General features: G+C 41.0%; 2 protein-coding genes across 49 annotated transcripts in view; both read right to left on the bottom strand.

Moving 5' to 3' along the window:
- The window catches only part of GATB (glutamyl-tRNA amidotransferase subunit B), a 685,553-nt gene that overhangs the window by 48,860 nt on the left and 622,163 nt on the right, over nucleotides 1-14,530 (bottom strand). The window lies entirely within an intron of this gene.
- Nucleotides 1-14,530, bottom strand: part of SH3D19 (SH3 domain containing 19) — a 186,994-nt gene that overhangs the window by 19,327 nt on the left and 153,137 nt on the right. For 34 of the 48 annotated variants that reach the window (XM_084972671.1, XM_021100629.2, XM_003129146.7 and 31 more), the window contains 4 exons: nucleotides 4,726-4,787; nucleotides 3,074-3,338; nucleotides 605-673; nucleotides 300-440 (listed from right to left, as the gene is read on the bottom strand). In XM_084972671.1, the coding sequence (XP_084828797.1) occupies nucleotides 300-440; nucleotides 605-673; nucleotides 3,074-3,338; nucleotides 4,726-4,787 (537 nt within the window). The remainder of the gene's footprint in view (nucleotides 1-299; nucleotides 441-604; nucleotides 674-3,073; nucleotides 3,339-4,725; nucleotides 4,788-14,530) is intronic. The other 14 variants (XM_084972689.1, XM_021100631.2, XM_005666819.4 and 11 more) reach the window with 1 other exon arrangement.

Genomic DNA, 14,530 nt, shown 5'->3' with positions numbered 1-14,530 from the left:
ATTCCAAAAATAAACAGCTCTCACAGTTGAAAATTAATGACTGAGTGTTCTGGTTGCCATTAAGCCAGCACCATACGAGGCAAAACACATGGCAGTCACTCTGTATCAAAGTGATGGGTACAGCAGTGGCCAGCCTCTTACAGGTAATTTATTCTTGAAACGGAATAAAATGCTACTGTAATTTTTACTCTGGTTAAAATAAACGTGCTAATAAAACCCTGAGGATGAAATATAATTAATAGTTCTATGAAATGTGCTGCCATGTGTGCTATGAGGGCAGTACAATATTAATTCCTCACGTTTGGTCTGCTCCTAAGATGTTCATCAAGTGGGGTGATAATCTTCATCTGAGACAGGTGAACTCTGCCAGAGTCTTCTCCCTTTTGGCACTCCCAGTAATTATTTTCCGCCTGCTTCAGTATCACAAGTACGTCCCCACGCTGTAAGGTACAATATCACTCTCTGAAGAAATTATTATTTAATAAAACATTATTACTTTTCCACATTTTAATCTTTGGAGCCTAAAGCATTTAATAATGTGTAAAACAGTAACAGAGGCCAACGGTATTTCACATTAGCCAGTAAAGAAAGAGCTCCACCTTACCTTACAAGAAAGTTCTCCGGGGTTTTGAGGGACAATGTCTTCATTGGCAATTCCATGAGGCACAGACAGCTTAAACATAAACCAATAGAAGGATTATTCACAAACAATAACCTCCTCTACGTGGCTGGCCATCTGGGGATTTGGCATGTGTGCCTCCAGTGTAACCTCTCCAGCAGCTAAGCTCGGCACTAGGCTTCCTCCAGCTCCAGATCTAGGTGGTGGGGCTGCCATTTCTCAGAATAGTCAGCGTCCTCGGGGGTGTGGAGTTGAGTCCACAGGACCACAGCGGCTGAATGTGGCCTGAAATTCCCTTTAACAACCACAAGCAGGAAGTTCTATTTACAGGATGAGGTCCACCAAATCCCTGAGGAGCTGGGGGCACCTGACCCCACAGCCTTTAGTTCAGGGGTGGCTGGTCGGGGACTGGCTGCTTCCATCTCATCTTCCCCTACAGTCTCTCCGTTTCACTGCCTGGCCTCAGTCACTTTCTGGTCCACTCAGCCTTGTCTGATCTCAGAACAACTTTGACATCTATACCTCATGCTGGCCAGGGGACTTTGTGCCCTGCCTTGGTAAATTCTGGCTGATGAGTGAAGGTCAGAGGGTCTGTAGGATACAAAAGGCATGCCCATGAGGTGTGCTCACACAAACTCCCTTCCAACCAGGAAAGGGAGGCCACCTGGGCCCTTGGATCACCCAGGAGCGAAGACGCAGAGTGTGAGGGTGTGGTCCCTGAGCCTGGGGTGGGTGTGCTGCTTCACAGCATCTCTGTCAGAGCATTGGGGCGCCCAAGGGAGCCAGGCTACCTGGTTAGCAACTTCATGTGGGGTACCCACAGGAAAAATGAATTATTGTGGAATGAGACAAACTAATATTCTAATACACTTTCATTCTGAATGTATTAATTTCTTTGAGTCATTCAAATGCTTTATTTATATTACAGCTATGCTGAGACTTATAAGCAAAATCTGATTTCCCCTGAATGAGACTCTTAACATGGAACAGCCAAAGCAAGAAGAGACTTTTCATAGAATGGCTTAATTGTTGAGAGGATGGGCTCAGAGCCAATCAATCAGTGTTCAAGTCTTGGCTCTACCACTACTGGCTTTGTGACTCTGGAAAGGCTACTTAAGCTCTCTGAGTCTTATTTTCTTCATCTGTATAATAGAGATAATAATAGTATCTACCTCACAGACTTCGTTGGAGGAATAAATGATAGTGCTTTCAACAATGCCTGGCTCATAAAGACTCAACACATCAACAATTGTTTTTTGTTTTCTCTTTTCTTAGGGCTGCACTTGCAGCATATGGAGGTTCCCAGGCTAGGGGTGTCCAATTGGAGCTACAGCTGCCAGCCTACACCACAGTCACAGCAATGCCAGATCTGAGCCGCATCTGCAAACTACACCACAGTGCACAACAATGTCGGATCCTTAACCCACTAAGCGAGGCCAGGGATCGAACCCTTGTCCTCATGGATACTAGTTGGGTTCTTTACCCACCAAGCTGCAATGGGAACTCCCTAAAATTTTGTCAGTTTAAATTAATATGAATATATATGAATATACCACCCCCTCCTTATTTGATTATACCTCTCCCTTGCGAAGATTAAAAAAAATCCTAAATGGCTTAAAATAAAACCTTCCAACTCAATGATGGAAATGTAGAACAATAAGAAATTATTCATTGCTGTTCTTGTTAAGAGCCACTGTTGTACAATTGTTTTAAAAGTGCAAACACTCCTACTCTCCCTATCATTTTAATTTGTTCTAGATTTTATCAGGTTAACTTGACCAAAGTATAGAGAGTACACCAACTGTTTTCAAGTGTGGGAAATGAAGACAAAGGCTTAAGGTCATATGTTGAGAAAAACGTTCAAAGAGAACCAAATTAGTATCTCAACTATCTCAATTATTGATGAAAACTTCTAACCAGTTAACTATTAAATGCACCATGATAATCAAGTTTACAAAAGTGCAAAATGAGGGAAAAACTATCCATCTTAATAAGAATATTCTTTCTACTTCATTCCAAATTTTACTCTGTGGGCAAGGTAAATATTATGTACTATATAAAGACATTTACTATATCAAGAGATGAATATGATACCTGTCAGAAGTAGTCCTATCAAGAAATCTACCAGGTCAGGTTTTTGTTTTTTGTTTTTGTTTTGTTTTGTTTTTGTCTTTTTTTTGCCTTTTTCTTGAGCTGCTCCTGGGGCATATGGAGGTTCCCAGGCTAGGGGTCTAATCGGAGCTATAGCCACCGGCCTACACCAGAGCCACAGCAAGGCGGGATCTGAGCCGCGTCTGCGACCTACGCCATAGCTCACGGCAACACTGGATCCTTAACCCACTGAGCAAGGCCAGGGATTGAACGTGCAACCTCATGATTCCTAGTCAGATTCGTTAACTACTGCGCCACGATGGGAACTCCATGACCACACACGTTTTTAAAAGCTAAATTTACCATGTATTTCCTGTAGAGAGGGTGTCCTGGTTTGGGGCGAGGAGGCAGCACCGGATCTTGATTTTTAAAGACTTGACTCTTGGTTTTTGAGAGTCCAGATGCCAAGTTACTTGGTTTTTTTGGAAGATCCATGTCAGAAGAAGACCGATTAAAAGGCAGTTTTTTATTTGATGTTCTGGTTGCAGAAAGTTTGGGGGGAGGTGGTCTCTCAGGGGCTCCCTTGGGAGGAGGCTGTCGAGCTGGTACGACTTTTCCATTTACAGGTCTGAAAGTCAATGTGGTAGCTGTGAGCCAGTGTTTGATGATAGGTTCTGTTTTGTCCTTTCTTGCATGCGTGCACACACACACACACACACACACACACACACACACACTCAGCTTTCTGCTGAAACATGCAGGGTATGCTATTTTTGAGCAAATGACTGCTGCATTAAACATTATATTAGAAGAAATGCCACGATGTTCCAGATTCCTCTTATCCTGCACTAGAGATTCATTAGTTCAAGACAAACAAGCATTTACTATCATGAGCTCTCTAAGGCCCTATTTGCGCTTAAACACACCGTGACTGTTTCAGGAAACTAAGCACTTTCTACCAAAGTCTGAAATGAAAGCTTATAATAAGCTATCAGGTGTAATGATGGGGTCTTGTACCTGATTAAAGAGGGAACATCGAACTCTTGTAATATTCCTAGTATAGGAATCATTATTAAAGCCCTAATTTAGATTAATAAAAAGAAAGCTAGTTCTGAAAATGGGAGAAGACAACCATTACTTTGAAAACCTTTCCTTAATCTCTATGATAAAAAATAATTTCCAATGCAGCACATGAAGCCTGTCTCCCTTTGGAAATGCCAAAAACCAGGCTGGTTTCTGGTCGCAGGGAGAGAGAAGGAGAGAAGGAAGGGAAGAGATGGGGAGATAGAGAGTGGGAGGGAGAGGGAGTGGGAGAGAGGTGGAAAGAGAAGGGGAGAGAGGGAGAAAGTGGTGGGGGAAAGAGGAAGAGAGAGAGAAGGAGGGGGGAGAGGGAGGGAGAGAGGTGGTGGAGAGAGAGGGACAAAGAGGAAGGGAGTGGGAGAGAGAGGGGGTGGAGGGAGGAGGAGGGAGGGAGAGGGAGGGAGAGAGGGAGGGTGGAGAGAGGAAGAGGGAGAGGGAGGGAGAGGAAGAGAGAGGGGAGGGAGGGAGAGGAGGAGAGAGTGGGAGAGAGAGAGAGAAGGAGGGGGGAAAGAGGAGGAGTGGGGGAGAGACGGGGAGAGAAGGGGGTAGAGAGAGGAAGAGAGAGAGAAGGAGGGGGGAGGGGGGAGACGGGGGAGAGGGAAAGAGTGTGCAAGTGTGCATGGGTATCTCAAAAGTGGAGTTGTTTTATGGTCAGAAAGGAGTCTTCTTCATTTGTTTGAGGAAATCATAGAGATCCACGTTCATGCTCTGTTTTTGGACCGTGTTTAAAAAGGAGCAGAGACGCCCACCACCTGCCATCAGAAGCAGACTGTGGGCCTGTGGCCTGGGCGAACCTTTGAGTTTAATGTTTCTCTAAAAGAAGATCTCAGACCAACAACACTCAGTTTCTGTGACAAAAAAGAGAATGTAGTCTCAGAGTCATTAGCTCTTCTCTGGCTGACGTCTTAGATGTTTTCTTTCCCACACTTACTTACCGTGGTGGCAAACTCGGGGGTCCTCGCAGAGAACCTCCTGACTGACCAGCATGGTCAGATGCCTGCAAATATCAGAAAAAGCTTTTTAGTGAAGGTGTGTCGGAAACAAGAGCTTGTCAGGAGGAATTATGGACAACTTTTTGGCTGGATCTCTAAGTGGAAATGTAGCTGAGTTAGAGAAAGGAGATTCAAGAAGTTTTTTAGTCTGAAGCAATATTGACTCATTCCTCATTCCCACCTAGCCTGTCCACATCCTAACACAAGTGAAAAGAGAGGAAGAGACCATGATGTCTGCTGTGGGATCAGGACCCAGCCAATCACACTGCATGGTTATGCATCCAGCAGATTCTGAGGAATTAAGGATGATGTTTAAATCAGGATAGGTTACACAGCAGCAATTTAAGCAGGCGTTACAGGGAATTTAAAAAAATACATGGCATTTATTTATCTCATGACAACACTTAAGACAGGCAGTGCTCCTGAGTTTAAACACATCGTGAGTGAGGTGGTGATTAGTTCATTTTGCTTAGAAAGGCAGATCTCTTACGCTGGAGGGTTTACACACTGTGTGGTGAGCTTTGAACTGGAAGGAAGTGGGAACATAAGGGATGCTTAAAGGATGCCCTGAAAAGAAGGCATGTGAGGAGAAAGAGAGAAGGTCTGAGAAAGCAGAGAGATCATACCACTAACAGCAAAGGGGCTGGATGTGCTGAGTTCCCAGCAAAGAGTAAAAGGGGACAGTGGGAAAACAAAAGAGAGGGAGGGACAGTTGGAATGTTACGCCTGACAGTAGATGACAGAAACTGGAAGCCTGGAGATCAACAGGAAGATTTCTCTATGAGAAGGGATTCAAACCGCTAATTACATAGGTTTTCCAAACAATGTTACAGCCCAAGGATTGGGAAATAAGTATAATATATGGAAAATATTTTCCAATTTTCTACTGAATCAAAAGTTAAAGATTTTAGGGAGTTCCCGTCGTGGCACAGTGGTTAACGGATCCGACTAGGAACCATGAGGTTGCGGGTTCGGTCCCTGCCCTTGCTCAGTGGGTTAACCATCCGGTGTTGCTGTGAGTTGTGGTGTAGGTTGCAGATGCAGCTTGGATCCCGAGTTGCTGTGGCTCTGGCGTAGGCCAGTGGCTACGGCTCCGATTTGACCTCTAGCCTGGGAACCTCCATATACCGCGGGAGCGGCCCAAAGAAATAGCAAAAAGACAAAAAAAAAAAAAGTTAAAGATTTTAAAGCCAAGACTTCTGTTTTTTTTTTTTTTTTTTGGGGGAAAAGTCCTTACTAAATTCTTCTAATTCTGCTTGAGTCTCTTTTTATCACCTTTCCTACCTTCTACACCCTGAACACTGACATCCAGGAAATCATATTTCTACCAGACCACCTGAGGGGGGAAAATGTTAACTCTCTAAAATCATACTGCCCTTTTTTTGGTAAAGGCAATCTCAGGAATCTTTGGGCTAATTCAGGCTGTCTTCCTCTTTCTCCTTTTATAAATGAGTTAAAACTCACTTCTATGGTTTTTAATTCAAACTGAATATTTACGACTTTTTCCTTAAATATCAGATGATTAATTGCTAATAACAGCGATCATCTGAATGTTTCAATGTTTTATAACTCCATTTTAAAAAACAAATTAAGCTTGCCCTTAAAAGTTGGTTTCACTAATGAGTTCAGTTAATGTAGTGAGGCAAGTCACCAGCTCATAAACCCTGCAATATTCCAGACTTTCATCCATATCTTATAAATACACTGCTGCCTACATGCCCCCTGACAAATACTGCTCTGATACTTGAAAAACTCATTTATTTCTTTGGCCTCCTTTAAAATTAAAACAAATAAACACAGAGAAAAACACTGTAGCAGATAGGCAGGAGCTTTTATAGCTTTTCTCAAAATTACAGTTGTTAGATTCCTTAATGATCAAGGGCATAGTTTTAAAAATATAAATGTATAAATGTGATGTGGAAAGTTATAGATTTTGTACTTTCATAAAGACTTATCATGGAGTTCCCTGGTGGCTCAGTGAGTTAAGGATCTAGTGTTGTCACTGCTGTGGTGTGGGTTTGATCCCTGGCCTGGGGACTTCTGCATGTTGTAGGCACAGCAAAAAAAAAAAAAAAAAAAAAAAAAAGAGTCATATCATATATCCTCTTTTTTTTTTTTGCTTTTTAGAGCCACACCCATGGCATATGGAAGTTCCCAGGCTAGGGTCAAATCGGGGCTACAGCTGCCAGCCTATGCCTGAACAGCATCTGCGACTACACCACGGCTCACGGCAACACCAGACCCTTAATCCACTGAGTGAAGCCAGGGATCAAACCCTCAATCACATGATTCCTAGTTGGATTTGTTTCCACTGCACCATGATGGGAACTCCTCATATATAATTTTAATCTGGCACCAAACATTAGCTTAAGTTTTCCCTGGGTGGTTTTGTTTTTATAGAAAATCTTAAATATCTTTTTTTAAATGTATAATTTTTATTTTTTACCAAAGTATAGTTGATTTATAATGTCATGTTAGTTTTAGGTATTTAAATATCTTTTTAATTTCTCAATTTTCTATACTGGGCAGAAATAAATCAGGAGTTCCCTGGTGGTCTAGTGGTTAGGAGACAGCGCTTTCACTGCTCAGGCCCAGGTTCAATCCCTGGTCTGGGAACTGAGATCCAATATCAAGTTGCTTCACACTGCGGCCAAAAAATAGAAAATCAGAAAGAAAGGCAGTGTACTCAAACCCCCAGGACTGTGAGGCATATTCCGAAAGGCACTGCTGCATCTGATGCACTTCAAATACTGGAATGGAGGCTTGCTTCCTGCAGAAGCCATCGTCTCAGTGTTTGCTCAAGCCCAGGCTTGTGTACAGGTTCTGCTGACAGTCTTTGGAAGATTATTGATTTGAGATTTCCTGCTCTTCAATATTCCACGCATGAATGGAGCTTCTCTGTATGTGCTTTTTGTAGTTTCTTTCTAGCTCTGACATCCCTGAACTTTGGTTCTTGATGTGTCTGGAGAAGCATTTCAGTTCCCGGCAAAGTCAGTTTTTCTACTCGTCCTGCCCCTGCAGATGCCATCTTTTTCTTCATCTTCTTTGGAGTGGTTTCTTATATTCTAACTGCAAAACAATCCCTGTTTTTTGCTCTACTTTCAAAAGACAGCTTTTTCTTCCAAGACTACTTTCATGTCTATCGGAATCACTGAGCAGCCTCTGCGGATGTACCTTCTCCTCCTCCAGGAATGGCTACCCCTTCTTATGTCCTGAGTCATCAGCCAGTCCCCTGCACCCCTGGGCCTCCTCCTGCTTCCAGCAGTGCCTCGCCTGCTCCTGTCCTGCACCTCCAGCGCCTTGGGCTTCCTTCCACGCAAGTATCTGCCCCTGTGGAAGGGCCTCAGGGGCTCATGACGGCCTTAGCCTGGAGTCCCTCCTCAGTTCCGAGAAGAAAGTGAGGAGGTTTTGCAACTACAGCCATCTTGTCCCGAGATGGAACGTTCCCCAGCACTTGAGGCAGGACAAACAGGAGAAGGTCTTTGTCCTGGGCCTCATCAGAAGACACAACTGTCAAAGACTATGCCTCTACTCTGGGGTCATCACACTGGTAAGATATTCCCTACACCTGAAGCCTTTATGGTCTCTGGTCTAAAATTCATTAATTTTAACTCTCAAAACCAAAAGAATTTCTTAGGCATGGATTTGACTTTCTGGCCTTAGAAATCTACGTGCATGGCTTCAGCCAAATCATTTAACTTGTGGTCTGTTTCTCATCCCTCTTCCTTCAAACCCAGGGAGTCTATCATGGTATGTATTCGCTACAGGACAGCACAGAGTGCCCATGCCCCTGCATCCCTCCGCCCCCACCCTCTGTAAACAGTGCAAGGCGGGAGCTCTCTCACACTATTCATGTGAGGTACACACAGCTAGGAATGTGGTACCTTCTCCAGATGTTTTAGTTTATCCTAACTTCCTATTCTTTTTTTTTATTTTAAACATATTCTTTTTCTAAAAATTTATTTATTTATTTTTCCGCTGTACAGCATGGGGGCCAAGATACACTTACATGTATATGTTTTTTGTCCCACCCTTTGTTCTGTTACAATATAAGTATCTAGACATAATTCTCAATGCTACTCAGCAGGATTTTGTTGTAAATCCATTCCAAGTTGTATTCCATAACCCCAAGCTCCCGATCCCTCCCACTCCCTCCCTCTTCCCCCTGGGTGGCCAGAAGTCTATTCTCGAGGTCCATGATTTTCTTTTCTGTGGAAATGTTCATTTGTGCTGGATATTAGATTCCAGTTATAAGTGATATCATATGGTATTTGTCTTTGTCTTTCTGGCTCATTTCACTCAGTATGAGAGTCTCTAGTTCCATCCATGTTGCTGCAAATGGCATTATGTCAACCTTTTTTATGGCTGAGTAGTATTCCGTTGTGTATATATACACACATCTTCCTAATCCAATCATCTGTCGATGGACATTTGGGTTGTTTCCATGTCTTGGCTATTGTGAATAGTGCTGCAATGAACGTGCGGATGCATGTGTCTCTTTTAAGTAGAGTTTTGTCCGGATAGATGCCCAAGAGTGGGATTGTGGGGTCATATGGAAGTTCTATGTATAGATTTCTAAGGTATCTCCAAACTGTTCTCCATAGTGGCTGTACCAGTTGACATTCCCACCAACAGTGCAGAAGGGTTCCCTTTTCTCCACAGCCCCTCCAGCACTTGTTATTTGTGGACTTATTAATGATGGCCATTCTGACTGGAGTGAGGTGGTATCTCATGGTAGTTTTGATTTGCATTTCTCTTATAATCAGCAATGTTGAGCATTTTTTCATGTGTTTGTTGGCCATCTGTATATCTTCTTTGGAGAAATGTCTATTCAGGTCTTTTACACATTTTTCCATTGGGTGATTGGCTTTTTCGCTGTTGAGTTGTATAAGTTGCTTGTATATTCTAGAGATTAAGCCCTTGTCCGTTGCATCATTTGAAACTATTTTCTCCCATTCTGTAAGTTGTCTTTTTGGTTTCCTTTGCTGTGCAAAAGCTTGTCAGTTTGATTAGGTCCCATAGGTTTATTTTTGCTCTTATTTCTGTTGCTTTGGGAGACTGACTTGAGAAAATATTTATGAGGTTGATGTCAGAGAGTGTTTGCCTATGTTCTCTTCTAGGAGTTTGATGGTGTCCTGTCTTATGTTTAAGTCTTGACGCCATTTTGAGTTTATTTTTGTGCATGGTGTGAGGGTGTGTTCTAGTTTCATTGCTTTGCATGCAGCTGTCCAGGTTTCCCAGCAATGCTTGCTAAATAGACTCTTTTTCCCATTTTATGTTCTTGCCTCCCTTGTCAAAGATTAATTGACCATAGGTGTCAAGGTTTATTTCTGGGTTCTCTATTCTGTTCCATTGGTCGGTCTGTCTGTTTTGGTACCAGTACCATGCTGTTTTTATGACTGTGGCTTTGAATATTGTTTGAAGTCTGGGAGAGTTATGCCTCCTGCTTGGTTTTTGTTTCTCAGGATTGCTTTGACAACTCTGGGTCTTTCGTTCCATATAAATGTTTGGATTGTTCATTGTAGTTCTGTGAAAAATGTCATGGGTAATTTGATAGGGATTGCAATGAATCTGCAGATTGCTTTGGGTAGTATGGCCATTTTTACAATATTGATTTTTCCAATCCATGGACATGGAATATCTTTCCATTTCTTTACATCTTCTTTGATTTCTTTGATTAAAGTTTTATAGTTCTCAGCATATAAGTCCTTTAACTCCCTGGTCAGGTGTATTCAGAGGTATTTGATTTTTTGAGGTGCAATTTTAAAAGGTATTGTATGTTTGTATTCCTTTTCTAATATTTCATTGTTGGTATATAGAAATATGACTGACTTCTGAATGTTAATCTTATATCCTGCTACTTTGCTGTATTTATTAGTCAGTTCAAGTAGTTTTTGGGTTGAGTCCTTAGGGTTTCCTATGTATAGTATCATGTCATCTGCATACAGTGACAGTTTTATCTCTTCTCTTCCTATTTGGATGACTTTTATTTCTTTTGTTTGTCTAATTGCTGCAGCTAGGACTTCCAAAACTATGTTGAATAGCAGTGGTGAGAGTGGGCATTCCTGTCTTGTTCCACATTTGAGTGAGAAGGCTCTCAGTTTTTCTCCATTGAGTATTATATTTGCTGTGGGTTTGTCATAAATGGCTTTGATTATGTTTAGGAATATTCCCTCTATATCCACTTTGGTGAGAGTCTTGATCATGAATGGATGTTGGACTTCGTCAAATGCTTTTTCTGTGTCTATTGAGATGATCATATGGTTTTTGACTTTTCTTTTGTTAATGTGGTGTATGATGTTGATTGATTTGCGTATGTTGAACCATCCTTGTGAACCCGGGATGAACCCAACCTGGTCATGGTGTATAATTTTTTTGATATGTTGTTGGATTCGGTTGGCTAAGATTTTGTTGAGAATTTTTGCATCTATATTCATCAATGATATTGGGCGATAGTTCTCTTTTTTGGTGGTCTCCCTGTCTGGTTTTGGAATTAGGGTGATGGTGGCATCATAGAATGTCTTTGGGAGTGTTCCTTCTTCTTCAACCTTTTGAAAAATTTTAAGGAGGATGGGCACCAGATCCTCTTTATATGTTTGGTAGAATTCACTTGTGGAGCCATCTGGTCCTGGACTTTTATTTGTAGGGAGTGTTTTTATGACATCTTTAATTTCATTTCTAGTCTGTTCAGTTGGTCTGTTTCTTCTTGATTCAGTTTTGGCAGGCTGTATGATTCTAGAAAACTGTCCATTTCTTCCAGATTGTCAAATTTGTTGGCATATAGTTGATCATAGTATTCTCTTATGGTATTTTCTATTTCTGCAGAATCCGTTGTGATTTCTCCTTTTACATTTCTAATTTTGTTTATTAGCATTCTTTTTCTCCTCTTCTTAGTGAGTCTAGCCAGGGGTTTGTCAATTTTGCTTACCTTTTCAAAGAACCAGCTCTTGGTTTTATTAATTTTTCTGTATTGTTTTTTGAATCTCTATTTTATTGATTTCCTCTTTGATCTTTATAGTTTCCTTCCTTCTGCTGACTTTAGGTCTTTTTTGTTCTTCTTTTTCAAATTCGTTTAGGTGGAGGGTTAAGTTGTCAATTTGAGATCTTTCTTCTTTTTTGAGGAAGGCCTGCATCGCTATGAATTTCCCTCTGAGTACTGCTTTTGCAGTGTCTCATAGATTTTGAGAGGTTGTGTCTTCATTATCATTTGTCTTCAGGTATTTTTTAATTTCCTTCTTGATTTCCTCATTGACCCACTGGTTTTTTAGTAACATGTTGTTTAGTCTCCATGTAGTAGGTTTGTTCTCATTTTTTTCCTGTGGTTGATTTCTAGTTTCACGCCCTTATGGTCAGAGAAGATACTTGAAATAACTTCTTTGCTTCTAAATTTGTTGAGGTTAGCTTTGTGTCTCAGTATGTGGTCGATTCTTGAGAATGTTCCATGTGCACTTGAGAAGAATGTGTATTCTGCTTTTTTTGGATGTAGTGTCCTGAAGATGTCAATTAAGTCTAACTTTTCTATTGTGTCCTTTAGGATCTCTGTTGCTTTATTGGTTTTCTGTCTAGAGGGTCTGTCCATTGATGTGAGCGGGGTATTAAAGTCTCCTACTATGATTGTATTCCCATCAATTTCTCCCTTTATGTCTGTTAATATTTGTTGTATGTATCTGGGTGCTCCTGTATTTGGGGCATGTATGTTGACAATAGTAATATCCTCTTCTTGGATGGATCCCTTAATCATTAAATAGTGTCCTTCTTTATGTCTTTTGTTTTATTATTTTTTATTTTTTTTATTTTTTATTTTTTTTGTCTTTTTGGCATTTCTTGGGCTGCTCCCACGGCATATGGAGGTTCCCGGGCTAGGGGTCGAATCAGAGCTGTAGCCGCCAGCCTACGCCAGAGCCATAGCAACACAGGATCCGAGCCGCGTCTGCGACCTACACCACAGCTCACGGCAATGCTGGAACCTTGACACACTGAGCAAGGGCAGGGATCGAACCCGCAACCTCATAGTTCCTAGTTGGATTTGTTAACCACTGCGCCACGATGGGAACTCCGTCTTGTTTTAAAGTCAATTTTGTCTGATATGAGTGTTGCAACTCCTGCTTTCCTGTCATGTCTATTGGCATGAAATATTTTTTCCCACCCCTTCACTTTCAATCTGTATGTGTCCTTTGTCCTAAGGTGGGTTTCTTGTAGGCAGCAGATTGAAGGTTTTTGCTTTTTTATCCACTCAGCCACTCTGTATCTTCTGATTGGAGCATTCAGTCCATTGACATTTAAGGTGATAATTGATAGATGATTATTTATTGCCATTTTAAACCTCCTGTTCCAGTTGATTCTATGATTCTCCATTCTCCCTTTCTTTTTTTGGTTGGATGGTCTCCAATTATTTTCTGCTTGAGTGTTTTTCTTTTCATTTTTTGTAAATGCAATGTTTGGTTTTGATTTGTGGTTGCCCTGTTTTTAAAGAATGCTAACCCCTTCCTATAATTATGTGTTTTAGCCTGATGGTTCTGTAGGTTCAAACACTTCATTACTATACTAAAATTAAGAAGAGAAACAGACAAAAAATAAATAAAGAAAGAAAGAAAGAAAAGAAAAAAATTTAAAAAGAAGAGAATTTATTTCCTCACATCCCTTGCCCACATTTTATGATTTTGATGACTCTTTTTTTTCTTTTTAATTTTATTTTGTTTTAAACATGTTCATGATTAAATCTGGCTTACCTGAGTGACTGCTCCCTGATTGTGGCTTCCTCATTCCTTTCTTTTTGGTTTAGAGAAGGCCTTTCAATATTTCTTTTAGCCTGGGTTTTGTATTGCTGTATTCTTTTAGCTTTTGTTTGTTGGAAAAAAATTTTATTTCCCCTTCAATTTTAAATGATATTCTTGCTGGATAGAGTATTCTAGGTTGCATATTTTTTCCTTTTAGCACTTTAAATATCTCTTGCCATTCCCTCCTGGCCTGTAGAGTTTCTGAAGAGAAATCAGCTGATAACCTTATGGGGGTTCCCTTATAGGTAACATTTTGCCTTTCTCTTGCTGCCTTTAGGATCCTCTCTTTATCATTAACTTTTGCCATTTTTATTATAATGTGTCTTGGTGTGGGTCTATTTGGGTTCAAATTGTTTGGGGCCCTCTGTGCTTCCTGTATCTTGAAATCAGTATCCTTTAGCTTTGGGAAGTTTCCAGTGGTAATTTCTTCAAATATATTTTCCATTCCCTTATCTTTTTCTGCTCCTTCTGGAATTCCTATTATGTATAGATTGGCCTGCTTTATATTATCCCATAGGTCTCTTATATTGCTTTCATGTTTTTTCCATTTGGTTTTCTGTCTGCTGTCCTGTTTGCATGATTTCCATTATTCTATCTTCCACATCACTAATTCGTTCTTCTGCATTATTCATTCTGGTTTTTACTGCCCTTAGCTCAGTTTGTACCTCTGCAAATGAATTTTCTAGTTTTTCTTGGCTCCTCCTTATATTTTCTAGTTCCTTTCTGAGGGTATGTGCATTACTGTTCATATCTTGTCTTAATTCCTTCAGTATTTTCACTATTTCCCTTTTGAACTTCAAGTCTGTCAGACTGCAGAGGGCTATTTCATTGTTGACTGCTTTAGGTGAGATCCTCTGTTGGTTTAACTGGGGGTGGTTTCTCAGCTTCTCCATCTTGCTTGTTGTTTTCTTTTTCTTGGTGGAGTTGTACTCCCCGTGGCCGGACAGGGTTTGCCTTGGCACTGCTGTGGA

The sequence above is a fragment of the Sus scrofa genome, chromosome 8 (assembly GCF_054392235.1).
Source record: "Sus scrofa isolate SSC_HxYL_T2T_F1_AM1 chromosome 8, Sscrofa_HxYL_maternal_Yorkshire_Landrace_v2.0, whole genome shotgun sequence".
Classification (NCBI taxonomy): domain Eukaryota; kingdom Metazoa; phylum Chordata; class Mammalia; order Artiodactyla; family Suidae; genus Sus; species Sus scrofa.
The sequence above is the reverse complement of the archived record's forward strand: the minus strand, read 5'-3'. Positions and strand labels throughout refer to the sequence as shown.